The sequence below is a fragment of the Tachysurus fulvidraco genome, chromosome 6, assembly GCF_022655615.1.
Source record: "Tachysurus fulvidraco isolate hzauxx_2018 chromosome 6, HZAU_PFXX_2.0, whole genome shotgun sequence".
Taxonomy (NCBI): domain Eukaryota; kingdom Metazoa; phylum Chordata; class Actinopteri; order Siluriformes; family Bagridae; genus Tachysurus; species Tachysurus fulvidraco.
This window is the reverse complement of record NC_062523.1, coordinates 31,739,667-31,767,166: the sequence shown is the minus strand read 5'-3', so window position 1 is coordinate 31,767,166 and position 27,500 is coordinate 31,739,667. Positions and strand designations below refer to the sequence as shown.

The 27,500-nt window shown below is 43.1% G+C and overlaps 4 protein-coding genes across 5 annotated transcripts; all 4 read right to left on the bottom strand.

The window, feature by feature from the left end:
* Positions 1–600: 600 nt before the first annotated feature.
* Positions 601–2,150, bottom strand: LOC113642092 (thymosin beta-11-like). The gene is made up of 3 exons (XM_027145418.2): positions 2,008–2,150; positions 1,280–1,394; positions 601–1,096 (listed from the first exon to the last, which is right to left on the bottom strand). The coding sequence occupies exons 2-3, from the start codon at positions 1,377–1,379 to the stop codon at positions 1,065–1,067; spliced, it is 132 nt and encodes a 43-aa protein (XP_027001219.1). The 5' UTR covers positions 1,380–1,394; positions 2,008–2,150; the 3' UTR covers positions 601–1,064.
* A 363-nt stretch (positions 2,151–2,513) lies between these two features.
* On the bottom strand, positions 2,514–7,465 carry LOC113642084 (toll-like receptor 8). 2 transcript variants are annotated; one of them, XM_027145394.2, is made up of 3 exons: positions 7,210–7,465; positions 7,003–7,084; positions 2,514–6,746 (listed from the first exon to the last, which is right to left on the bottom strand). In XM_027145394.2, the coding sequence occupies exons 2-3, from the start codon at positions 7,003–7,005 to the stop codon at positions 3,657–3,659; spliced, it is 3,093 nt and encodes a 1,030-aa protein (XP_027001195.2). In that variant the 5' UTR covers positions 7,006–7,084; positions 7,210–7,465; the 3' UTR covers positions 2,514–3,656. The 2 variants fall into 2 exon arrangements, with proteins under 2 accessions (XP_027001195.2, XP_047670601.1); XM_047814645.1 differs by lacking the exon at positions 7,210–7,465 and having other exon boundaries at positions 7,003–7,172.
* Positions 7,466–7,775: 310 nt separating this feature from the next.
* Positions 7,776–11,694, bottom strand: tlr7 (toll-like receptor 7). Its single transcript, XM_027145392.2, has 2 exons — positions 11,360–11,694; positions 7,776–11,168 (listed from the first exon to the last, which is right to left on the bottom strand). Exons 1-2 carry the CDS (start codon positions 11,378–11,380, stop codon positions 7,992–7,994), a joined length of 3,198 nt encoding a protein of 1,065 aa, XP_027001193.1. The 5' UTR covers positions 11,381–11,694; the 3' UTR covers positions 7,776–7,991.
* Positions 11,695–13,991: 2,297 nt separating this feature from the next.
* Positions 13,992–26,827, bottom strand: frmpd4 (FERM and PDZ domain containing 4; the record flags this gene model as incomplete). The annotated part of the gene is made up of 13 exons (XM_047814891.1): positions 13,992–14,584; positions 16,333–17,454; positions 17,982–18,665; positions 19,016–19,724; positions 22,076–22,256; positions 22,888–23,024; positions 24,020–24,139; positions 24,439–24,570; positions 25,453–25,560; positions 25,689–25,793; positions 25,993–26,038; positions 26,409–26,511; positions 26,608–26,827. Coding segments are annotated over 13 exons (3,672 nt in total), but the record flags the coding sequence as incomplete, so codon positions are not given.
* Positions 26,828–27,500: the final 673 nt, after the last annotated feature.

Below are 27,500 nucleotides of genomic sequence, written 5' to 3'. Positions count from 1 at the left end.
TGTGTTAAAGAGGACCTGAAATGAACTAGCTGTGAATGTCCTCAGTACTCATTTCTCTTTCTGGACATTTTATTTTAGTGTAGAGGTTTCCGAGCACTTGTTCACACCACGACACGAGTGCTAAACAACACTGAATAAAGGACGGCTTCATTCGAAACAGCTGCTTCATCGTATCGCACTTGAGGAATGTAGATAGAGTTTACATGTGTAAGAGTCATGTAGAAAATGATCATGCATTAAAAAAAAAGGATGATTACTAATGTATTTCATTTCATTTAAAGAAAGATTAAGGTCTGGAGCATGCTAAATACTTGGCTTAGCCATGCTAGCTCATGTAAAGCACATCTATGAAGACCTGGATGTGGTAGAGGAAATGTACACTGCATTTAATAGATGACAACAACTTCCTTTACCTGTTAGATAAAAATTGGAGCCTTCAAAGCTTCGTGGTAAATAAAGAAGAAACTCACCAAATTTATGGAATAATGGAAGAAATGACACAAGATAAATAATTGCTCAAAAACGTCTTTTTGCACTTTACATCCTCTGAATTTCCTATTTTCAATTAAAAGATAAAAGAATTGAAACTTCACCATAAAATGAACAGGTTTCTCTTCTCTTTTATTTGCATAAACAAAATATTGTTCATTCCAAGGTTTGAATTTTAGATTATAAAATAATCTTAAACATTTAACTTTAAAAACACAACAAAACACTGCATGATTTTCAACATCTGACAGCGAGATCTGTCATCAGCCCGGGTCTGGAGAGTGAAGTCCCATGAAGTTGTCAATCATACTCTCGGCCCCACCCTGAGGCCGAAGCCCCGCCTCCTCTTGATCAGGAACTCTCACATCCATCATTTTTTGCAGTGGTGCGTTCTTTATTTTTTATTTAAAAAATAAAAAAAGGAGGTACGGGCCACAAGACGGAGTTTTGTTTCGTCCAATCAGAAGGCGTCTTAGGGGGTTTTTTATGTCTTAAGTAATGAAACTAATTTTTCGAAAAGAAAAGGTGAGAAGATGAAGGCAGTGCAGTGCATAGTGGCGTCTTGGTGGGAAGTTTCATGAGCTCTCCTTCTTCTCCTGTTCGATTGCTGCGGAAATCAACAGCGGAAACAATTTTCAGTCTATCGATATAAAATAATATTTTCTTCTTACATGTCAGATAAATTCTATCTATATATTATACATTGTGTAGTAAATAATGTTTTATTTATTTGCCACTAAACTGCACAGATAAATAAAAGTATGAATAGGATTTAAAAGAGAAATCTTACTCTCTTTTGAAGGCAGAGGATTTTTCTCCTGCGTCTCCGTCTTCTTCAGCTTGGTCTTGTCAAAGCTGGTCACTTCCTCCAGATTGGGTTTGTCTGACATCTTTGTGGTTGATTTCTAAAACAGGAACATTAACGGCGTCTTGTTACTAAATTTTCATTACTGTTTATAAAGACATTTTACAATGCATAAAAGAGGTGATTGCGTTTTTCAAATTCAAATGAATTTTATTTCATTAGTTTTTATTTTATTTAAGACCACAGTACTGTGATGCCCACTTCCACCTGGCACCGCCCTATGAGCATCAGTACATGAGTACTGTATCATTATCATTAACATTAATATCGCTGTCTTAGTGAATTATTATTTATTTATACATGTTAATGACTGTTTTATCCTGTAACCTGCATCACATCACATGGTGATATGAACAAAGAGACACCAGGTCTGTCCAAGTCACATCGTTACTCAGGGCATTAATAACGCTTTATAACGCTGTTATAACCTGCTACAATGGTGTAATAACTTGCTATAACCTGCTATAAGCAGGAAGACAAACCTAGCAATGACCAAATAAAAACAGCCTTTTACGGATGATGCACAAAAAAGGTATAATGTAAAAAAAAAACAAAAAAAAAACTAGATCATACTGAGATGCTAATATTAATAATAATAATAATAATGTTCATTAAAGCACTAAAAATAGGACAAAAGTATAAAATATACTCACGTGGGGCGCAGAGAAAACAGACAGGAGTGAAAATCAAGGCTCTGTAAAGGGAAACTCACCGCCTGAGCTTTTATACTCCCTATGCAAATAAGACCGGTGACGTCACCGCGCTGATTTGCATGCAGCCAATGAGAACACAGCAAGCCAACGCCCCTAAGAAGGCGCACGAGTGACATCTTGTGACCATTCTGTGAATACTACATCATCATCATCATCATCATCATCATCATCATCATCATCATCATCATCATCAGCCTACATACACAAATTTCACGTATTTAACAAAAAGAATATTTTATGTGGAATTAAATATTATTATAATGTATGAATATTAACGTTTTACAATAAATAAAAAAATAAATAAATACTACTACTATTACTCCTAATAATAATAATAATAATAATAATAATAATAATAATTATTATTATTATTATTATTATTATTATTATTATTATTATATTTTTTATTTTACATGAAACCCATAAAGATTCAATCAAACAAAGTGTAATGGAAAATATATATTTTTATTAATTTTTTTATTTAAAACGTGCCATCTACAGTAGTTTAAACAGGGAAACAGGAAACACTGGGTTTGGTCACTTCTTCCTTTTAAGATTGGATAAGGTTGCTGTGTGTAATTTCTGTGATAATGTAGTGGAATATATCAGGGGTTGATTGTAGGTCTGTTAAAATGTACTCACAAGCTCCGTTAAGAGAACCCTGATAATGTAAAGCACATTACATATCATTCAGTGCAACAACACAAAAATGGTTTACCTTCAAATCCACATTTACTTTTGTACAAAATTGGAAACAAAATGATTCCTCTAAAAGTGTAGCGCAGACAAGTAACATGCTACTGAGAGAAAAAGGCTTTTAAAATGACAAAAACTAAATAAAAATAAACACAATGCTCTCCTAATCTCAAATGTAGTCCCAGCTACACATCTGAAGTTCATTCTTTTCATTTTGCACTTCAAAAGTAACCTGGCTAACAAGTTAATGAAGCTCAGAGCCTCCAGTTTAGCACGGTACACGATAGCAGCCACATAACACACTGGCAGTCAGCTGGGATCATGTCGAATCCCCTTCTGGAATAGCCTGGAATACCGTTGCAACTCATCTGGCAATAATTCTAACAACCTCATGGTATGACATAGTAAACACCTAGCAACACACCAGCAACCACCAGGAATATAATGGGGACCTAACAATAATTTTGTGACCAATTGAGATCCACTCAACAACACACTAGCGACCACCTGGAACATCATATCAACCCTGCAACAACCTAGTAAGCTCTAAACAATACACTCGTAACCATCTGGCATGGCATAGAAATCACCACATAGGACCCTAGCAACACCATAGCTACTTGAACACTAATTGAAAAATATAAGAAAGCCACCATGTGACTAGAGGAACATGTTCTAGATATAAACACAAATATGACTAGAATTGAAATGAAATAGAAAATAAAGGTTGGCATTTTGCACTGGAATGTTTTCTCATCTGAAAATATTTGCCTTCTCTAGTCAACAGAATGATGTTAATAATAAGAACATGGTGTTTGTTGAATTATATGTTCTGTGTGAAATAATGATCTAAAATATAAATGTCGAGTCGTAATAATGTTCATTAGAATACATTATTTTTCTCTGGGTCTTTTTTTGATAGTGAAGTATCTGGAGTAGATGCTGCTGTACATGACCTTGTTCTCGAGCCGAATTGCATTTCTCACACACTGCCAGAACCAGGGCTCTGCGGCAGGGGTCTGGGGCCACTCGAGCACGCTGTGGCTGCAGAGTCGCCTCCGCAGGCGCAGGAAATGCGAGTTTTGCAGCACGGGCTCAAGTAGAAGCAGCACGATCACATCCTCATTTTCATCCAGAAGACGCTGGTGCGCCAGGTAAATGGCCATCTTGAACGAGCCACTGTTCACATAAGATTGAGTGAGGACGAAGATCGTCTTGCGACTCTGGCGAATGCTCTGGGTCAGGCTGTCCAAGATGGGGCATCCGGGTAGCCAGTCACGTTCTTCCAAACAGACTGGAAGGAAGCGATCACCTTCTTCCTCCAGCTGAACACGGAGATGGTTCAAGACCCACTCTGAGACCTGTGGGTCTTTGGTGTCGTAGGTGACAAAGGCATCGTAGACATTATCTCCAGAGCTCAAGTGCTGGTACCCTTTGAATTTGGCCTTCACATAATAGAACACATATGAAACGTCCCAGTAGAAAATGTGCATCAAGGTTGTCACAAAGGTGACACCCACAATAAAAAAAGTAGTGAAGAAGTAGGCCAGGAAGGCGACATAGCCATCAAGGCATTCCTGGAGGTCAAAGTCTACCACCAGTTTGCCCTTGTTTGAAAACGGGGCAGTGCAAGTCACTAAAGTGTACAGATAGGGGATTTTCACTTTGGTTCCCGAAATCCACCTGGCAAATTCCAATATGTCACATGTACAATGAAAGGGGTTCCTATGGAGCCATAAAGTGCTCAAATTAGTTTCGCCATTTGCAGGGAAAGTGGACTGATTAACAGTGCTTAATTTATTATAACTCAGATCTAACATTTTAAGGTTGAAAGCTCCATTGAGCAATGAGGTGGCCAACTGAGAGATTCTGTTATTGCTTAGGTCCAGGTAACGCAAGGACGGGATATTCTGGGTTATATTCTGAGAGACATGCGTCAGGTGGTTATAGCTAAGACTGAGCTCCTCAAGCTGTGTAAAGGCCCTCATCAAAGTCCAGTTCAGGCTCGTCAGGATATTACCATTTAATCTGAATGTCTTTAGTGTGAGAGGCAAGTATTTATAAACGTCTTTAGGGATATTCTGGATGTAGTTGTGCGATATATCAAGGTAGGTCAGATTTGTTAAATTCCAGAAAAGTTGCACATACTTTCTGTCTCTCCAAATCCTCGCAAGGTTATTGTCCTGGAACTGGAGCTCGGCGAGCGATTTGCTGTACATGCGCTTACTCGTTAGGGTAAAAATGCTGTTGGAGCTCATATTTAATACTCTCAGTTTAGGCAAATTCTGTAGGAATTGCAAATTATGGGTCACTCCAGGCACAATAAAATAATGTGGGTTAAAGCTGAGGTCAAGCACCTCCAACTCCTGTAACTCTTTAAAGGCATAATCGTAAGCCAAATCAATCCTGTTGAATGACAGATCTAGATATTTTAGGTTAGGCAGTGATGTGAATTCTGTTCCATTTAATGCTGATGAGAAGCCATTTCTAGAGAGGTTGAGACAGGAAATGTTTTTATAGTCCACAAACTGCTTTGGGGAAATGAAAAAAAGATTATTTCTGCTCAGATCCAGCACACGACCAGCAGCGACACACTCCGGTTTGACGAGCTGTTTTTTAACCTGATAGGGTTCTAGTGTCTTTTGAGAATCTGTCAGCTCGGGTTGGACAAAGTGTGACGGCATCATGTTATTATCGGGATTCCTAACCGAAGAGTTAGAGATCGGATAGAGACGGTTTTCTGACAGATACAGCAGCTGTAAATTAGAAAATTGGTTAAATATATTTGAATCCACAGCTACGATAAAATTGACTCCTATATCTAATACGGACAGATTCTGCAAACCGTAAAGAGGCGCGAGAGAGTCGTTCTGGATCTTTTTGAACACCAGACCTTGGATATGCAGGATGCGAAGGCTTTGCAAGTTGGCGAAGGTCGGTGATAGGCGCACGGTGTCTGGATAAGCTTGAAGATGATAATTATACGAGAGGTCGAGTTTTTTCAAAAGCCTTAAGTTACTCAAAAACGCCCCATCCTCAATCTGACTTGCCAGAAAATTGTAGGAGAGGTAGAGCTCCTGCAGCTGCGAAAGGTTCTCGAACCATGCTTTCTTGATGAGAGAGATGGAATTCCCGGCAAGATGCAATAAAGTGAGATTTTTGAGGTTGCCGAAAGCTTGTTCATGAATATCGATAGAGCCATTTTCACATGGAGTGCAGGGATATGGAGCATTTTGACAGCGAGGACAGTTCCCCTGGATTTTAAGGGTTTTAAGGTTTGGGAGACCTTTGAAATCATCTTCTCCGATGAACGATATCACGTTGGATGCAAGTTCAAATGTTACTAAGGAGACAGGCAAATATCTGGGAACATGGGTGATGTTATTGTATGACAAACTCAGATGTTTTAACTGGTCCAAGTCTGAAAAAGTTCCATTAACAATTTCAAAATGCCTCTGACAAGGTCTTCCATAATAGCAATTTTTGGACAGATAAAGATGGGTCAGGTTTTTTAATTGTGATAAATTTTGGCGACTTAGAAACGAAATGTTGTTTTCGTCCAATCTCAGTTGTCTCAGGGAAATCGGAAGATGTGCTGGAACCTCTGACACACCGACTCCGTTAAGCTCCAAGATTTCCAGGTTTGACAGATTGGTAAAAACCCCCCTGCTGACGGACACTTTTTGCCTGTGGTTCATCCAGTTTAGTCTGAGATACTTTAATTTTTGCAGGTCTTTCAGTGAGTCTGCGGTTAGGTTCCTGATTTCATTCTCAGATGCGTCAAGGCTGGTGGTGTTCAAATAAACCTGGGGCATGACTCGTAACCTTCGGCCGTGGCAGTCAAAAACAGTCCCGTTCGTGTTAGTCTGGATGTCACATCGGCGGGTCATCAGGGGTTCGTTATTCGGCTTGCATGCAACCAAGCTGATCCAAAATGTGATTATAACCCAGCATATTAGCATTAGCCAGTGTTTGCTAGCCTCCTGTAAAATAAAAAAAATTAGCAGTACAAATATTTTAAACCTACAGTGTGTTTATATCTCAATATAAATAAATATATGGACAACATTTGCATTTAAGTGTTTAAGTGTCTGAGGGTCCTGTTGAGCTTAATGACACAAACGAACATTACAACATAAACTACAGTTTCTAAAAGCGAATCTCATTCTGGTTAAAAACGACACTGTTATAAATATAGCACAGATTTTTTTTTCTTATGCATAAATCTTGCTTTCTCACCATGTTAGAGATCTTCCATGTACAGTTTGTGTAAGAGCGGTCCGCCGGATAAGAGACGTGTTGAGAGATCCGTACAGAGCCTCTGTGGGAAAAAAGGAAGTTTTGCTCTAACGGCCAACCAGATCTTATTTCTGTGCTGTGTGTGTGTGTGTGTGTGTGTGTGTGTGTGTGTGTAATAATATTTAAAGGTACTGAGATTTATGTCACCTGACTATCAGTAAACTTATTAGATCTTCTCGTGGGCTTTTCCCCACAAACCCACACCATGTGGCAAATGTTCTGTTCAGACTTGTTCTGTTTGGCCAAATCAATGCATGTACTTTACCAGCAGCTGAACTACACCTCGGGGGCTGCTCATTTATTTTTACACCTCAGTTATCCATAGAGGAAGTGTCGAAGATTCACTTCCCATTTCATGATTTTAGTTTGTTAGTCAGTGATGAGTCAGTGCCAATATAAATGAACAGCAGTTACACTGAAAACTGTTTCAAAATGTTAAGCAATAAAAAGTTTTGGGCTCATTTCTGAATATAAAACTGAAGATACACATGACGTCCATGCGTTATAGACAACGACACACTGATGCACACAGTATTATTTATCGTATTGAATAAACTGGAGATTTATTTGCATACAATAGAAATAAATTCTACACATTTTACTAATTAATAAACATGAAGCAAAAAGATAAAACTGCGTAGAATTTAAACCGTGTTTGTTCCGCAGGACCGAATTCTGCCGTTGATCTGAATCTCGTACGAACACGCGTGTTATTGGCTGTACGGTAAAAGTTCATACACAAGATTGTAAACGATTTAAAAATAATAATAATAATAATAATAATAATAATAATAATAAAATAAAAACAGTAGAGCAGTCAGTGCCTCGTCACAGTCGAAGGTAAAAATCAGCGACTTGAGGGTAAAAACAGCGAAAGTAATTCACTGTGAAATCATCTGTCTGTAAATGTAAAAAAGTCATTGTGAAAGTTACAGTGTTTCCTGGAAGAGCTTGTTGTAGTGCCGCTGGCTCTCGGTGGCCATGACGCTCCTGAGACAAAACCAGAAATACTGCTGCGCTTGAGGATTCTTTGGCCATTCCAGCACAGATCTTTTGTACAACCTCTTCCTGAGTCTCAGGTACTTAGAATGACTGGACGAAAACCTCTCCAGGAAAATCAGTACGATGACGTCATTCTTCTCATCCATGAGCCGCTGGTGAGCTAAATAGAAAGCCATCTTGAAGTAGCCGCTCTGGATGAAGTGAGCGGTCAGGATGAATACGGTACGCTTGCTAAGCTGTATGCTTTGAGAAAGGTTCTCGATGATGGGACAACCCACGACCCAGTCGCGATCTTCCAAGCAAAGATGGAGTCTTGGTTCACCACAGTCTTCCAGTTGAGCCCGGAGCTCCTGCAGCACCCAGTCGCTCACTGCCGTGTCAGTTTTATCGTAGACTATAAAGGCGTCGTAGGCCGTGTTCTCCGAGAGAAGCCGACGGTAGCCTTTGAGTTTGGCGAGGCAGAAGTGGTAGATGTACCACACATCCCAGAGAAAGAGATGGCTGGAGATGGACAGGGTGAGGACACTCAGGGTCACAGACGTGGTCAGGATGCTGAAAATTATGGAGAGAGAGTTATGCTGGCAGGCTTGGAGGTTCAGAGAAATCACACTCTGGCCCCGTTGTGTGCCAGGGGACGCGCAGGTCACGTCCGTGGCTAATCGGGGAATGTACACAGACGTGCGATTGGCCCACCGGATGAACCATGTGGCATTGCAGGAGCAAACAAACCGGTTGTTGTTTAAGAATAAAATCTCCAGCTTGTCTATCACATCTTCAGGGAAGCTCGACTCCTCGATGTATTTGATTTGATTGTAACTCAGGTCCAGTTTTTTCAGGCTAAATGCATCTTGGAGGAACTCTGGGCTCAGCCTAAAGATCTGATTCTTACGCAAAACCAGTGTTGTAATAGATGTGGAACAGTTGGAAAGCTTAGGAGGCACACTTGTTAAGAGGTTTGCACTGAGGTCCAAGACCTCCAGGTTTGGCAGAAACCTAAGGCCTTCCCAGTAGAACGATTTCAACTTGTTGTTTGTGATGTTGAATTCTCTGATTGTTTTGGGAAGCTTTTGAAAAATCGGCTCGGGAAAGAAGTTAAGGTTGTTGTGAGAGATGTCAAGGGATTTTAATTTTTCAAGTTTTTTAAAATAGTCGTGATATCGTGTGTCACCGTCTCTCCATAACATATCGAGGCGATTGTTTTTAAATTCCAAATATTCCAGAGAAGAACTCTCCATCTCCGTATTGGTGGATGTGGATATTTGATTGTGGTTCATTATTAATTTCTTCATATTGTGAAGATTTTTGGTAAAATTTAGCATGTGAGTCAAACCTTCTGCTTCAAAGTAGTAGTTGTTGTGGCTGATGTCCAGCACCACTAAATTGCTCAGTTCCTTGAATGCCGAGGAGAACATCAGATCGAGACGATTGTTGGAGAAGTCGAGGTATTTCAGATTTTTTAGATGAACAAATTCTGAACCATTTAAAGCTTGGCTCATGGCATTTCCCGATAAATTGAGACACCGGAGCTCACCGAGATTCAAGAATCTTGAATGTAAAAAGAAAATGTTGTTTCTGCTGAGATCCAGAGTTTTCCCGAAGGAGCTACACTTTGTGTTGAAAGGACTCAAAGTTCCAAGTTCTTTGTCTTTATTTTTGCAGCTTCGTGCGTATTCATCATATCTAAAATAGTGAATCTCTCTCACTTCATCACTTCTGTACTGAGCGCCTCGTGACATTGGGGAAGTGTCGTCCTGCTTGGGAAAGCCACGTGCCATCGAGAGTGCAGCTGCATGCTCGGCCTCTGAAGGTGATGAGATCTTGTTGTCTGACAGATTGATGATGTGGAAGTTTTTCAGGCCTTTGAGGATGCTTAGATTAGTTAACTTGATGAAGTTTGTCCCGAGGTCAATCACTTGGAGTTTCCCCAAAAACGTTAGAGGCTGAATATCTTCTTGTTTGAGCTCCTGGAATACAAAGCCTCTGATTCTCAGGATCCTGAGTGACTTCAATGAGGAGAAAGCCCGAGACAGGTTTAGTGATGAAGGATACCTCTGGAGCTCATAATTAAAAGAGAGATCAAGTTCCTCTAGAAAAGGCAGTGAATGAGGAAAGGATGTGTGTGTTATGTCTTTTGCTAAAAAGTTGCTGGAGAGGTCTAGCACCTGAAGTTCTTTGCAGCCCTGAAACCACAGCGGGTTCACGGTGGTGAGAGAGTTGCTATGAAGACGAAGAACTTTAAGTCTGTTCAAGTTGAGGAAGGAGAGATTGTGAATCTGAAGAGGAGCGTTGTTAGCACACGGAACGCACGGAAAAGGCGCGTTGTGACATCGGGGACAGTTTCCACTCAAATCCAGGATCTCTAAACTGGTCAAGTTGTTAAAATCCTCCTCTGTTACCTTTTGTATGTTATTGTTGTATAAGTAGAGCTCCTTGAGACTTGATGGTAGCCTGTGAGGCACGTAAGACAGATTGTTTGATTTAAGCGACAGCAAAGTCAATTTGTCAAGCTGCAAAAAAGCGTCCGGCTCGATGTAATACGACCTGTTGCACGGGTTTCTGAAATAACAATTCTGGCCAAGGTAGAGAATCTGGATGTTGGTAAGCTCTGTGAGGTTCTCCTTCAGAATTGAGGAAATGCTGTTGACCTCAAGGCTGAGGAGCACAACGTTCTGTGGGAGTCCTTTAGGGATGCTGGAGAGCTGATTACCGTCCAGGTAAAGCGACTTGAGAGTCTTAAGCTCCCAGAAGCTTCCGTTATCGATCTGCACACTTTGCATGCACACGTGGTCCTTTGGGCCGATCTTGATGGGTACGCAGTTGCAGCGCATGTCGATCTCCGTGATGTTACCGAGGCCGAGGAAGGAGGTGTTGTTTATGTGAGAAATGTGGTTAATGGTCAGCGTCAGGTTGGTGGTGTTGGATGGAATTCCTGGAGGAACCGACTTTAAACCTCTGCTGGTACAGTCCACTTTTACCTCGGTGTCGTTGCTAATCCTCGACACGTCACATTGCAGACTTTTTGGGTACCATTTGCTTTCCGAGCACACAGATGGGCAGAAAATGAGAAGTACGGCTATTTTAAGAATGACGATCCTCTGTGCCATCTAAGAGGAACAATTTGTGTATTAATGATAGCTAACGATCTCTACAGAAACATACAGGAGCAGACAGGAAATCAGGAGGATTTAAACGTAATGACATTTTAAAATTAAACATTCTGACAGACTTGAAATGATATCTAAGTATAAAGTATATACAGTATATGTGATAAGGATGATAAGAATGAAGAGCTTACCTTTTTATCGGGCTTCGACATCACAGCCTGTTCATTCCTTTATGCTTTTCAAACTGCACTGCGAGATGAATTTCTGAGCAAATCTCACAATGTGTTTTTTTTACCATGAACATACAAAACCATAAAGACAAGTGAGAGTAGTTATATTTAACTCCCTTAACTTCCTCCTTAGTGAACTTCCAACACAGGTTTAACCCCGAACCAAAAAAAAACCCCCACAAACATGTCTGGTAGAAAAATAATCATATAAATAAAGTACAGAAATAATACCATAAGTATTTATTCCCTGTTTGTTTGTTAAATCTTAAATCGGTTCCACAAACAATTTGCATTCCATTTAGACGTTTTTCATTTTTAAGAAATAAATTTTGGCAATTTTATTTATTTTTTTTTTTTGTGATTTCTGCATAAATGAAAGCAAAACCACCCAAGAGGGAAAATTCTTCTTCAACATTTCCCTAGAGTCACTGGGGACTATTTACTGCCGCTTCACACACACCTTTACACGCCGATACCCGAACGTATTCACCACACGTCGAGTCTGAACACAAATAATGACACCGGACGATAACTCGAAATATTTAATACGCTTGATAATGCAAATAAACCACATCTGACTTGTCATGATTATGTAAAAGTTTTTTTTTTTCATTCTATAACTGAAGCATTTGTACATAATTAACCAGGCAAATAAGCTGCAAGTGTGCTGAGTCTGAACATTCAGAACAAAGTTCTAACTTTAATCTCATAACTGGAACATAAGATACATAAGCCACGGTTTAAGAATGATAGATTTCCTGTTTTAAAAATTCTATGTATTATATAATTTATTTTCTTTACAGAATAAATAAAATATACACAAGGCATGGATTTATCAGAGCACACTGGCCGATCGAAACGCGTCACTCCGACCACCACGTGACCACGTCAGTGATGATCACGGGTCAGGTTATGGCTTTGAAGGAGCTGAAACTCAGCCGGCATCTTTTTCCTCTTTCTTTATTCCCGGGATGAGATCAAAAATGGCTGCAAATCCCACATGGAGATGCCAGAAGTGTTGAAAAACAATCTGCTTTGGTCTTCAGTCTGGGACGTTACAGCAATGAGGGTTGGGAAAGTCGTCATTTTTACGTTTCTTTGTTTATAGTCTTGTGCTGAAAGTCCTTTCCTTACAGCACTGAGCTGCAACATGAACTTCATCCCTGCGGTCAGTAATGAGTGCTTTTTGATATCGGATGCTGGAGGTGACGCATTTCCTGTGAGTTCCTGTTCTGAATCCCAGCAATTGTAAAAGAATTCTTTGGTCATGAGCTGAGTTCAGAAGCCTCAAAGCTGTGACTGATAACAGTCGAGGACAAAGTTCTGGTGGTTTCCACCCACTGGCCTGCTTTCTTTTATCATCCACAGAGAGTGAAGGCTAACACGTACTGTACCAGCCAACTGCTTCTGTACATCTGCTGCATCACGGAGCAAGACAAGGGCTTTCTGCAATCTTCCACAAACCACAACTCACAGCTGACTACAATTAGCTAGAGGGAGAGAGAGGAGAGGAGAGGAGAGGAGAGGAGAGGAGAGGAGAGGAGAGAAGAGGAGAGGAGAGGAGAGGATATGTAGAGGAGTAGCGGAGATCATATATCGCCGCGTTAGAAGTAGATTCTCGTCTATTATCTCTATTCTACTTATATTTCTCGTCTCTTCTCTTTCTCTTCTTCCTTCTCTTCCTCTTCTTCTTCTTCCTTTCTCTCTTCTCTTCTCCTCCTCCTCTTCTCCTCCTCTTCTCTTCTCTTCTCTTCTCTCTCTTGCTCTCTTCTCTTCTCTTCTCTTCTCTTTCTCTCTCTCTTCTCTCCTCTTCTCTCTCTCTTCTCGCCTCTTGCTTCCTCCTCTCTCCTCTCCTCTTGCTCTTCTCTCCCTCTCTTTTCTCTCTTCCTCATCCTCTCTCTTCTCTTCTCTCCTCTTCTCTCTATTTCTCTTTTTTCTTCGCTTCTTCTGCTTCCTCTTTCCTTCTCTTCCCTTTGCCTGATTTGGTACTTTGTCTTTTCTCTTCTCTCCCTTCTCTCTTCTCTTCCTGCTCTCTTTCTGTTCTATTCGTCGCTCTTCTTCTTCTTCTCTCTTCTCTCTTCTCATCTCTCTTCGCTCTCTCTTCTCTGCTCTCTCTCTTCTCTCTCTCTTCTGCTCTCTTGCGCATCTCTTCTCGCGCTCTTCCTTCTCTCTTCGATCGTTTCGCGGTCTTGCTCTCATTTTCTTTCTCTCTTCTTCTCTCTTCCTGCTCTTACCCTTCTCTCTCGTCCATCTCTCTCTCTCTTCTCCTCTTCCCCGCTCCGTCTCTCGTCCTCGCTCTCTCTCTTCTCTTCTCTTATTCTTCCTCTCGTTCTCTTCTCTTTCTCCTTCTCTCTCTTCCCATTCCTCTTCCCGCCTTCTTCTCTATCTCTTCTCTCTTCTCCTCTTCCTCTCATTTCGCCTTCTTCGTCTTCTCTTCGGCTGTCTTCTATTCTACTCTCTTCTCTCTCTTCTCTCTCTTCTTCTTCTCTCTCTTCCTCTCTTTGCTCTCTCTTCTCTCTCCTTCTCTCTCTTTTCCTCTCTTCTCTCTCTCTTCTCTCTCTCTCTCTCTCTCGCTCTCTTCTTCGCTGATAGGAGAGAGCACATGAGCTGTAGCAGCAGTCACACTTTCTCACTTTAATCTGCTGATGGTGAGGTTATAAACTCTCCCACAACCAAAGAATTCTTCTACACTTGTTTTGGAGTGAAAGTCGTACAGTGTAACGACAGCCGACAGGTTATAACACCCCGTCATCTCCTGTTCTTAGTATAAATTGCAGAAGAGCAGTACAGGGTGGGGCAGGAGGGTAAGATGTGTCAGCGGGCACCTTGAGCTGGACAGAATTCGCTGCCTGATCCTGCCAGATTATTCACCACAGGTAAATGATGGCATGTCTTGGCTTTCACCCAGGGGTTCCTCAGTGGAGCTGAACTCCCTTTTAAGTTCTTTAAAAGTTCCATCAAAGCCAATAAACTTTTCTCCACAGCTTTCCATCGAAGTTTCAGGAAAGTTCCATCTCTGCCTTCCTGAGGCTACCAGAGAGTCGGTGCAAGAAGGAGACGACCTCCACAGACCTCCGGTTTTGGCACTGAAGAGTTTGTGCCATACATGAATGGTCAGGATCGGTGTAGATGCTCTGTGTGTTAATGACAAGCGTTCAGTTTCAGTGTCAGCGTCAACACACTACACTGTAAAACACAAAGGAAACATGTTACAAAGAAGTTCCGTTTTATTCTGTTAAAGAGAGAGAACACGAAAAACATTGCAGTGAGAGCGCCTGAAACATCGAGCGAGTGAGCTGCGAGTAAATTAAACAGCTTCCTGTAACAGTATTGGAACAGCAAGGCCCTGATGTGGGGAGATAGATCAGGCGATATGAGGCGATAGATCAGGTGATATGAGGAGATAGATCAGGCGATATGAGGAGATAGATCAGGCGATATGAGGAGATAGATCAGGCCATATGAGGAGATAGATCAGGCCATATGAGGAGATGGATCAGGCGATATGAGGAGATGGATCAGGCGATATGAGGAGATGGATCAGGCGATATGAGGAGATGGATCAGGCGATATGAGGAGATGGATCAGGCGATATGAAGCGATAGATCAGGTGATATGAGGAGATGGATCAGGTGATATGAGGAGATGGATCAGGCGATATGAGGAGATGGATCAGGCGATATGAGGAGATGGATCAGGCGATATGAGGCGATAGATCAGGTGATATGAGGAGATAGATCAGGCGATATGAGGAGATAGATCAGGCGATATGAGGAGATGGATCAGGCGATATGAGGAGATGGATCAGGCGATATGAGGAGATGGATCAGGCGATATGAGGAGATGGATCAGGCGATATGAAGCGATGGATCAGGCGATATGAGGAGATGGATCAGGCGATATGAGGAGATGGATCAGGCGATATGAGGAGATGGATCAGGCGATATGAGGAGATGGATCAGGCGATATGAAGCGATAGATCAGGCGATATGAGGAGATGGATCAGGCGATATGAGGAGATGGATCAGGCGATATGAGGAGATGGATCAGGCGATATGAAGCGATAGATCAGGCGATATGAGGAGATGGATCAGGCGATATGAAGCGATAGATCAGGCGATATGAGGAGATGGATCAGGCGATATGAGGAGATGGATCAGGCGATATGAGGAGATGGATCAGGCGATATGAAGCGATAGATCAGGCGATATGAGGAGATGGATCAGGCGATATGAGGAGATGGATCAGGCGATATGAGGAGATGGATCAGGCGATATGAAGCGATAGATCAGGCGATATGAGGAGATGGATCAGGCGATATGAGGAGATGGATCAGGCGATATGAGGAGATGGATCAGGCGATATGAAGCGATAGATCAGGCGATATGAGGAGATGGATCAGGCGATATGAGGAGATGGATCAGGCGATATGAGGAGATGGATCAGGCGATATGAGGAGATAGATCAGGCGATATGAGGAGATGGATCAGGCGATATGAGGAGATAGATCAGGCGATATGAGGAGATAGATCAGGCGATATGAGGAGATAGATCAGGCGATATGAGGAGATAGATCAGGCGATATGACGAGATGGATCAGGCGATATGAAGCGATAGATCAGGTGATATGAGGCGATAGATCAGATATCAGCTTCATTTCCTCATTTTTAATCATCTAGACGTGTTTATGTAGAACATGACACCTTCTGTGCCTTCACCTTCAGAACAAACTCTTTTTACGGACACAACAAACCTGATGTTAACGTTGTTTAGTGATGAACCAAAAGGGCTGAGAGGTTTTTTTACTAAGAGGAAATGACTTGGGCTGCTGTCACTGAACCTGGACATCTGTCTGAATTCAGTCTACATACTGTACTGTAATATACAGTGTAAAATATACACACCACATACAGACAAGCTTCTATGGAAAATACCTGTTGTTTCTCTGATCTTGGACATCCTTTGGCATCCTTCACGTCCTGTGCTGGACTCGGTACCAAGCGCTGCCTGGTGCTTTCGTAAAAACATGGGATCTAACGTCTGATGGACGATTTTGCGATGTGGACTTTGACTGTAGCCTTTTTCTTCTGCGTTCGGGTATCCGAGGCCTTTCAAAGACGATTCAGTGATGAGTTGGATGTTCTCAGCAGTGCAGAGTGGAGAATCCATGGGTGTGACGCAGCTGCTGCTTCCTGTACTGCACCCTGCATCGATGGATGAGCACTGCGAGCTCTGCAGCGAGTGAATGCCTTCGCTCTGGAGCGACGACATCCTCTTCGGCAAGTGGTACTCGTACAACCGTGTCACTTCCTTCTCGGATGCCAGTACCTTACTTTGCTGCTCGTGTGTGTCTTGCTGGATTAAGTAAGCTTCTTCTGCAGTCGATCGTGTGTTCAGGTCCATCAGGGATCCTCTGAGATTACTCGGAGCTGTGCTGCTAGAGCGGCCACATTTTAGTGTCTTGGAGTAAACATGCTCCTCTGCTTTACAGTTCAGGATCTGCTGCGATCGTACGTTCTTATCCTGAAATGGAAAAGGTGTCCTCTGAAGATCGAACCCTGTGTGAAGAGCTTCTCTGGAATTGGCATTGCTGTATCTCCCAACAACGTCCTCTACTTTAGAGCCAACTGCATTGATTTGTGTTGATTCTTTTTTATTAGCGAGTCGTGATCTGCAGTCTGCCTCATCGACTTTTCCTTGTCTCTTGCCTATCATGCCATCCATGTGCCTTTTGTTGAAATAATCAGTTAGCGATTTGGTCTCCATTGTTTCAGGTTCCATCTCCAAGTGGTCTGAATGAAGAGCCTGACATGAAGCTACAGCTGTAGACTTTAGTTCTTCTTCCTGGTTTCTTGACGTGGCTCTCAAACGAAACTCTGTTTTCTCTGCGTTCAGCGTCTGATACCCTTCAGCTGTGGCCACAAACATTTTCAGTGGATTCTCTGAGAGTTTCTGAGCCGCCGCTAGCTCCGAGCTCTCCGTCATTTCGGAAGAATTCGTCTCGTTTCCGGAATCGGAAGCGGACTCGGGGCTATAAGAGCGAGATATTTCTACACCTGTGTGTCACAGAAAGACAAATGTTTTAGGTTTGGTTCGTTTGGGCTTAGTTAAAGACAAACACCTTCATGCTCATCTAAGACAGCCGTACTTTTAATAAAACAGGAAATAAGATATTTAAATAGGTTTATAAGATTTATTTAACTCTAACGATATCATTAGGTTCAACACTGACTAGCTGTGACAGTGTGACATCATAACAAGCTTTCAAACAATATAATCCGTCGTGCACATCATTTACATCTTTTATTTGTACAAAACAAAGAGACAAAGACAATGAAACCAATAAATAACAACATAACAACATTAACAATGGAACAAAATGAACAAATGATTCAGGAAAAAGAAAGAAAGAAGCAACATCTGGAAACAAAACAATGCATTGACATATATGTAAAAGGAAAAGAAATATATGGGTCACCATGGGAATATGGGTGGGGTAATGATGAGGGTGGTATAAAAAAAACACAAAAATCAATGGCTGGAGGACTTCATCAATGTATAAATGTCACGATCGAGTAAGAACCTGAATTATTGTCTGATTGTAGGTGGGACTGATCTTCAGAGGCTGCCAAAGCTTCTAGTGCTTGCAACGTGGAAACGACAGCATCATCCAACACTTCCTCTGTCCCCGTGTCCACATTCATAGGCACAGAGTCAATAAGTGACACTGGGATGTCCAAGTTCCTTTTCTCCCTCGTTTGTTCTCCTTGGTGCTCATCTTCATCTGAGCTGTCTCTGAATCCTGGTGGTGGAGCTGCTATGGCTAAGTTTAGCGACTGCAAAAGCACGTCGTTGTCTTCAACATCGTTGCCCTCAGGCGGCGGTGGAAGAGACGTCAGGTCAATGATGTCGTCGCTAGATTCCGACAGGGAAAGCAGTGACAGAGCTCTTTCTCGGGAATCTGCCATCGCCATCATTGACATGTCATCCTCACAGCTAATGTCGTCTTCGTCCTCGGCATCATCGGTGGTTTCGGCATAACAAATGTCATGCAGGAGCGGCTCCTCGATTCCCTCAGTCATACCAAAGATTTTGCCATCGGCGTAGACCATGTGATTCCCATATTGGAAGCCATCCAAGTCCAAACAAGAATCCAAGGGTTTATAGTCATCCTGATGCAGATAAAGTGGGCCTTCTGTGATCGAATTCCAATAATTCTGGCTGGGAGACGAAAAGGTGTAAAGGGGCAAAAGAATCAACACGAAGACTACAAAAAATAAAAGACACGTAAGCGGCAGAAAGACCGAGATGAAGTGGTTTTGTAGATACGTACAAAATCGAAGAATAAAAAAGAAAAAAAAAAGAGACACCAGGATCACTGTAGATGGTCATCTAGATGAGATTAAGGGCTGAGGAAGGCGCACCGGGAGCATCGTGTCTAGCTCGAGAATAACTCCGAAATGAACGTGTCCGGTCAAATACAAGTGAATGCCATGTGGGGATGGGGGGAGGCCTGTAACTGGTTGTAGATGACTCAAGTCATACTTGCCCACAGTAAAAATAAAAAGGGATGCGGGTGTCAAGCGTGTTTCATCAGGGGACGAAAGCCTGCTATACCAAGGGATGGTTTTGTGCGGGGGGAATAATATACGGTGAAAGACGCAACTGTAATTTCAGTGTATAGGTGGGAGATCCGCATGAAGGACAGTCGCGACAACGTGTCGAGATCCCACGAGTCCATGCGACTGCGCACTCCAAGTATAAGGGTGATTCCTAGCGTGAGGGAAGTTAGCGTAGAAAAGACTGGGCCACGCAGCGGGCGGGGGAAAAGGGAGGCGGGGCTAGCGGAAGGGCAGATGGGCGCGGCGCGAACTGGAAGAGAGGTAAGAAAGGGAATCGGGGGTACAGGACAGAGGGCAAAAATACAAAAGGACAAATCACAAGTGAAGTGTGGGACAGGAGAAAAAGCAAAGCACGAAGACTGAAACAAAGTAGCAACGATCGCCACCACAGGGGACACAGAAGGGGCGGGGGGAAGGGCGCAGAGGGGAGAGGAAGCCGACAGGAAGGCCCCAGCAAGGCGGGGAAGGAGAAACGTAAAGCACACGCAGGAGACAGGAAGACAGGAAGTCAGGGCAACTGCAACAGGAACGGCAAGGATGAGAGGTGGAGGAGGGGGCGAAGAGACAGACCAACAGAGCAAATACAGAGAGGGGCAAAAGGAAGAATGAAAGACCAGCGGCAGGCACGCAGACGGCAAGCGCAGGGAGCCACCGGGAGAGCAGCGGCGAGCATCGGGGGAAGCGCCCCTGTGCGAACGAGAAAACTACCAGGAAAAAGGGATGGAGGATCACTCAGAGAATATAGCGATGTAAATGGCCAAAAATGTACTTGACTAATATGCGGAGTGGGAAGAGGCAAGTCGTGGGTGTATGCAGGTGGGAGGAAAGTGTGTTGAGAGCTGGCAGGAAAAAGAGGCAAAAAAGGGGACATGTAGGTGAAGAGGAAGGGGGAGAAGCGAGGACGTGAGCAGATGTCGCTATGTGGGTTGGTTTTTTGTCATCCTTTCTTTTTGTCAGCTCAGGGGAAAATGGTGTTGAAGGAGGCAGCCGCAGGGGGGAGGGGCAGTTGTTACAGGTGGTTGTCGGAGGTGTGTGGTGAGGGAATAGAGAATGTGGTGTGGGGGGGTGGGGTGACTTGTCCTGTGGCTCGAGATATGGGAAAGGCGTAGGGAGGACAAGAGGCTTGGGTGGTTGGTGGAGCTGGGAGGGGTGGTGGTTTAGTCAGGCACGTTGTGGCTTATGCTGGTACGAGAGAAGAAAAGCAAATGAAAATGATGTGACAAAGAAGGTCCAAAAGCCATATTGGGGGGGTGGGCCAAGATGACAATCAAAAGAGGCGTTAAAGTATGCCAAGAGGAACGGACACGAGCAGAGAAAGCGGTCAAGCGGAACGGGTACTACGGGGTATGACCACTATCTGGATATCAAGGAACAGAAGGGGGTGAGGAGAGAGATAAGCGTGGGCTAAGATGAGACAAGAGAAAACCACAACACAACAAAGCCGGATGAGACCCAACCATGTATAGGAGTAGATAAGGGAGTGAGGATAAGTGCTGCCACACCAAGCAATCGCACGATAGCAGGACCCCGTATACCTAAAGGCGAGTATCTATAGTCTAAACACCGTGCGGTGCGCGTGGTTCGAGGAAAGGAAAAAAAGTTGGGCAGTGTCATCGGGTGTGACACGTCGGACGACTGCACAAACATAAAACGAACGCAACACACACACAGATAACACAACACACAGAGAACCACAAAACTGTAAAGGATCAACAAAAGTAAGACTAACAAAAAACAAACAGACAAATCGCACAGAGAGATAACAACGACGAGTCATGGAACTCTCTCAAAAAGATACACAACGCGGAAAATAAGAGGAAGGTTGCACAAACACACCACCACCCAAGGACACACACACAAAAGGTGTGGAAGGGGGGAGAGAAAATGTGGGTTGCAAAAAAAAGCAAGAAAACAAAAACGGAAAAAACAAAAAAACGACAAAAAAGAAAAAAAAAAGAAGGAAGCAACTGAGCGAAAAAAAGAAAGAAAAAGGTGGGAGGGTGGAAAAAAAAAAAAACAAAAAAAACAGAGAACAGAAAGTGACACCAGAAACAAGAACAAAAACCACCAACACCGGGAACAAAACACAAGCAACAACAAACACACACACAGAGCCCACACACAACACAACAGACAACACCAAGCAAAACGCGAACCAAACCAAAAACAAAACGACAGAAAAAAAAACACACACAAACGCGAAAAACAGACACACACAGAGGGGACAAAACACCAGAGCGGACAAACACGATCACAGACCCGACAGGGCTTCAGCAGTCCACAAAGGAAACTGGGGCCACCCGACAGTGACACAAAGAAGACAGGCGAAGAGAAGGCGCACCAGAGAAAAAGTTGACAGACACCACACAGAAAGAGGACCCGCAAAGGCGAAAGGGAGAACACAGACACAGAAACCACAGAACGCTGAACACAGCTCAGCAAGCACAACACACACAGGACAAAAAAACGACGGGAGGGGTGCGTCAGAGAGGGGGGTGCCAGAAAGGACACCAAAACGGAGAAAGCGTGTACAGAGGAGGGGGGATTAGTAGCGGGGGGGGGGGATAAAGGGACAGGGCTGTGAGAGGAAGGGCTGAAAGGGTGGCTGAGCACTAGAAAGAAAAGAAGGGAGTGGCAGTGAAAAGTCCCCCGGACAGGGGTGGACGTAACGACGCGGCAGACAGACGATGGTCGTTGCAAGGGCAATGCGAGAGGGTGGCGGCAGGGGGAGAATGGACGGGGGGGGAGAGGGACGGCACGGGCAAACAAGCAGTCCAGCACAATCTGAGGCTTTGAGTCAAAGACGTAAAACACCCCCAGAGCGCCACGGGGAACACACGGACGCGCGATGGGAAGAAGGAAGAGACTGGAACCACACGGGGGGGAAGGTGTTATAGGGATAAAGAGGAAGACGAAACAGGGATTCAGGAGGGGTTGGAAGTGTGGGTGGTGGTGGGGTCCAAGCGTATAAAAACAGGAGGGAAGGCGCAGCGAGGAGGAGGCAGAGCTGTTGGGACCGGATCGATACGGACATATATAAGTACACAAGGTGTACCTTAGTGCCCAGGAGACCAGGGTCTGCTATGGGCGGCAGACAAGGGGGGGCGCAGCAGCTGTCTTGAGTAATAGGGTATCGCTGCCATGCGGACAGAAACATGCTGGAGGGAAAGGGAACAGGCCAAACCCCCACTCCTATCGTGCGAAGAGAGGAAAGGGAGTGGCCAGATGGCATCTCGCTGATAAGAACCATGAGATGAATAGGGAGAAAAATATTAGTATGGAGAAGGGGGGGAAAAAGGGTGTGGTTGTGATGACGAAAGAGAGTGCGGGGGGGGGGATTTCGCTAAGTAAGACCGCACTCGGCTAGCAGCTCGCCGTGGTAGAAGAACCGGATATTATACACATGACAACAGGACGGAGGGACGGACCGGAGGGTTGAGAACCGGCGTGTTTGGACACCAGGATGATTACGAAGGAAGCGGAGAGCCTGGGAGGAGACTAATGAAAGAGTCGCTCTCCAATAAGATACCCTGTGTGTAGAGGGAAATGATGGGGCCAACACTCCAAGCAGAATACAAACAGACCACGGTGGATGGGGGGATGGGGGGATGGGGTGGTCCATTCTGTGTGGACTAAAGAAAGGTCCAAATATTGAATAACTGCTCAAGTGTCTGATCCCTGTGACTACTTTGACCTTTTGGTTTCAGGTCTTCTACCATGTTTCACTGACACACCATCATGGTACATACACCACTGCCTGTCCCCACCCGAGAGTTGTCTTGGAGACAACATAAGTTGACATATATGATGACTTATAGGTTTTGCAGAAAGGGACCAATAGATATGCAAACATGAGTTTAGACTCACTCAATGTATTTCATCGAGACTTTCTGAGTTTGTTTGGTGCTGATCGTAAGGATGTACATCTGAAGAGCGGCAAGACGAAGAGCCGTGTCGTATTTCAGCTCTGAACCAAAACGCTCCTGAACAACATCCTTACAGCTCTGAAGGAGAAAGGAACAGAGAATAACGGAGACAAAAGAGACAACCTTCTCGATTTAACAACTCCTGCTACAGCTACAACCCCTTAGACCCCTGCAACACCTACAACCCCTTAGACCCCTGCAACAGCTACAACCCCTTAGACCCCTGCTACACCTACAACTCCTTAGACCCCTGCAACACCTACAACCCCTTAGACCCCTGCATCACCTACAACCCCTTAGACCCCTGCAACAGCTACAACCCCTTAGACCCCTGCAACACCTACAACCCCTTAGACCCCTGCATCACCTACAACCCCTTAGACCCCTGCAACAGCTACAACCCCTTAGACCCCTGCAACACCTACAACCCCTTAGACCCCTGCAACACCTACAACCCCTTAGACCCCTGCAACACCTACAACCTCTTAGACCCCTGCTACACCTACAACCCCTTAGACCCCTGCTACAGCTACAACCCCTTAGACCCCTGCAACACCTACAACCCCTTAGACCCCTGCTACAGCTACAGCCCCTTAGACCCCCTGCTACAGCTACAATCCCTTAGACCCCTGCAACACCTACAACCCCTTAGACCCCTGCTACACCTACAACCCCTTAGACCCCTTCTACAGCTACAACCCCTTAGACCCCTGCTACACCTACAACCCCTTAGACCCCTGCTACTCTTACAACCCTTTTACTCCTGCTTTAACCCCAACTAAGACCCTGCACCAACCTCCCTGAACCCTGCTCCACCTCTAACCTCCCAGATCCTTGCTCCACCTCCAACCTCTTATAAATCTAAAACCCCTGTTTCACCAAATTCTCAGACCCCTGTACCAAATATCCCACATCTCTGACCCCCCCCCCCCCCCACCACCTGTAGCTCCTATACCCATAAGGTATAAGGTTGTTTACACCTTTTTATCATCTTATTATATGTTGCAGTGCTATTTCTAGTTGTAAAAGTATCTGGACTACAGATTAAAATGTCTCAAATTCGCTGCTGTTACCTGCACGTAGAGATACTCAAAGGTCACAGGGTCACGACGGAGAAGATCCACCGGATCCCTCGGTACAAAAGCAATGCGAAATAAACACCTCATCTTGTGAGAGCAAGGACGCTGAGTCACCTGGAACAAAAATATTACAGACACTTTTATCTTTCTAATGTATCACAACATTTTACAGCACTGTATTGTACTTTTTTGTAAAATTATTTATTAGTTAGTGCTAAAAATGTATGAGTTTTGGAGAAATTGTTTTAGCTTCTTTGCTAGGTGTGAAGTATTTAAAGTAAGTCTTCGTTCTTTTCCGTCTGTCGTTACGTCCTGAACAACAACACAAAGCTAAAGAAAGTCAAATACTAGAATTGAATTTTTTTTCTAGTTATTCCTTCTGAATTAATTTATAGCTCAAACCCGAGACGTACCCGACTCAGCATGTCTTGCTCATGCAGGAGCATCAACTTTGTGTTAGAATTTTCAAGCTTCTGCTCCAACATCAGAGAAAAATGTTCAATGCTTTTAATGGACAGCTTCTCTTGCAGTGTCAATAGGACGTCCTTCCAAACCACAAAAAGACAAACATAAAAATGTTACTTAGGCTGATACAGTCACAGTGATGGGAATCCATTGTGTAAATCTTTGTATTGAGCTGAAACCTCTGAATATACTGTTTGCTTCATGTCATATCACGCTTTTTACCCCTGGTCACTTCCTGCGTTTTCTGTGACCCGATATCTACCCGATGGTAAAAAGACCAGGTCTAAATGCCCTCCGAAACGTTTTGGAGACAGATATAAACCCGATGGTACAAACCCCTTCAGGAGGTGGTCTGGGACGCGTTTCAGATGAAACTGGACAGGTGTAAATGTATGTGGTTGTTCGAGCCACATACGTCAGCGCTAAACTCCTCCCAAACGGAACTACGTCACTCGCAGGTGATCTTTCACCCAGGCGTCTCGTCGGGGCTTAAAACGCGCTGCTGCCGCCGGCGAAAACGCAGCAAACAGTAAACGCTGTTTTTTGTAGCATAAACGTCGTAACCAGTTTTTTTCCTCTTCTTTTTGATCGCGTTCTGAAAACCGCAGACACCAAAGTGTGTTCTGTTTCAATTACCCCAGAAATGAGGGCAAATATATTAGCATTTTGGGCAGGAGCAGAAAGATCGGATCGATATCAGATTCGCCGAGACGCGTTTATGTGGCCTGATGTAAATGGGACAGTTTTAACAAATCAGACGGCTATCGGATCAGAGACAACACACGAAGTGACCGGGTGTAAAAAGGTCCTAAGACATCACAACCTGATGGTGTTAACTGTTGTCCTCTTTTAGACTTTCTAAACCTTTCTAGACAAAAACTCTCGTGATTAAAAAGTTGCTTAGTCTTATTAATATTTTTATCGTTAATAAAAATAACATTTTAATTATAACTATTTAGTACCTTAATGGAAGTGTTGGTGTCAAACTTGAACGATTTTGTCTGGCCGTTTTCGAGGTACACCTTCAGAACATTTGGCATGAAGAGCAGTGAATTATCCTTCACTGTTTCCTGAAATTAAACAGTTACCCAAATTTACTCCTTAAACAGGTGGTATATCAGTACAGCGGTATGTGTTTAGGGATAAAAAATCTAAATGAAATGATGGTTATTTTATTGATATAGATCTTTTTCCTTACAGGTATTTGACCGTTAACGATGACCTCTTCAGCAAATCTGACTTTTACAGGGTTCGACTTTAGCTTTGCCTTTTTGGCGGCACTCATGAAGGCAGACTTGGGTGACTGAAAAAAAACAGAATTATAGTAAAAAAAAAAAAAAAGAACTTGAAAATGAATGTTTTAGATTATACATAGCATAAAAATAAATGAGATGCACAAACGCTTACAGTTATCTAACAATCCAGCTAGAGATATATTAAAGAACATAATACAGAAATGAAGTCCACAGGTCTCTTTGTTATAGAATATAAAACCCACTTACAGGGTAGGGCTGAATGACCGTCAGTACGATGGCCTCCTTACAGCTTCTACAGCACAAGGAGAAAATAAAAAATATAAAACTTTTACTCTTGTATAGAGTGAAACTGTGCAGAGGGAAAAAAGGATCGTTTTCACTGTTTGTATTATTTTTAGGGATAAAGCACTGGGTGTTAAAGCATGAAAATGTCGGCCGGGGAGGACACGGTGCTCAGTAAACATCACAGGCATGACGGTGTGTATGACAAACATTTTTGTGACCTATTTATTGTGCTGGTCATAAATTCAGGTCTGAGACTAACAGCCCCAGTTCTCTGAGCAGTATATGGGGTTTTTTTTGTTTGTATGAAAGAAATCCATTGTGTAATAAATTACTTTACTCTGTATTTACCACTCATCCACACAGACGTGCTACTTTACCTGACCAGGTCGATCACTCGCTCTCGAGGAGCGCTGCTGACTGGATCATCGTTGATCATAATGATTTCATCTCCAGGGAACAGCTTTCCCTCTGATGGACCTCCTGTGACAGACATGACAGCTCTTATGTTCACTTGTTATCCTCAGACGCTGTCTTTCTGTGCTCAGGCTCTCAAATGTGCACAAAGAAAACTGTTACCTGGAGTGACAGAGCGAACTACGACAGGCTTTTCACTTCCTGCCACAAAGCCAAAGCCTAAAACTGGGTCTCGTCTCATTTCAACTTTCCGTGGTGCTAATTTATCGCCCTCCAGCCCGAGACGCACTTCGTCCAGAGAACTCGACTGGGAGACATGACTAAGAGAGAGAGAGAGAGAGACAGAGAGAGAGAGAGACAGAGAGAGAGAGAGAGAGAGAGAGAGAGAGAGAGAGAGAGAGAGACAGAGAGAGAGAGACAGAGAGAGAGAGAGAGACAGAGAGAGAGAGAGAGAGAGAGAGAGAGAGAGAGAGAAAGAGCCGGACAGACAGAGAGACAGAGACAGAGACAGAGAGAGAGACAGAGAGAGAAAGAAAGAAAGAGAGAGAGAAAAAGAGAGACATAGAGAGAGAGAGAGAGAGAGAGAGAGAGAGAGAGATATAGATATATAAAGATAGATAGATATACGAGAGATTTATAGTCCCATATAAGAGATAGATATATACATATATAGAGATATGAGATATAGAGAGATAGATATAGATATATAACATATAACTATATACTATATAGATAGATACATATATAGATATATATACATATCATATATATTATATATATATATATAGAGATATACGATATAGACAGATAATATATATACATATAATATATGATATAGAATAGAGAGACATATATAGTACAGATATATATAGATATATATATATATATATATACATATATATAGATAGACAATATATAGAATATAGACAGATACAATATAATATATATAGATAGATATAGATAGATATACATAATACACACACATATATATATATATATATATATAATATAGAGATACATAAATACACACATAATAGATATATATATATATATAT

What these genes read in the sequence shown, in the direction of transcription:
- LOC113642092 (XM_027145418.2), bottom strand. Translation starts at nt 1,379, where the DNA reads ATGTCAGACAAACCCAATCTGGAGGAAGTGACCAGCTTTGACAAGACC. An exon ending in TCCTCTGCCTTCAAAAGAGA is followed by an intron (nt 1,097 to 1,279) that starts GTAAGATTTCTC and finishes TGATTTCCGCAG; the next exon opens with CAATCGAACAGGAGAAGAAG.
- tlr7 (XM_027145392.2), bottom strand. Translation starts at nt 11,380, where the DNA reads ATGTCGAAGCCCGATAAAAAG. An exon ending in TGTCGAAGCCCGATAAAAAG is followed by an intron (nt 11,169 to 11,359) that starts GTAAGCTCTTCA and finishes TGTTCCTCTTAG; the next exon opens with ATGGCACAGAGGATCGTCAT.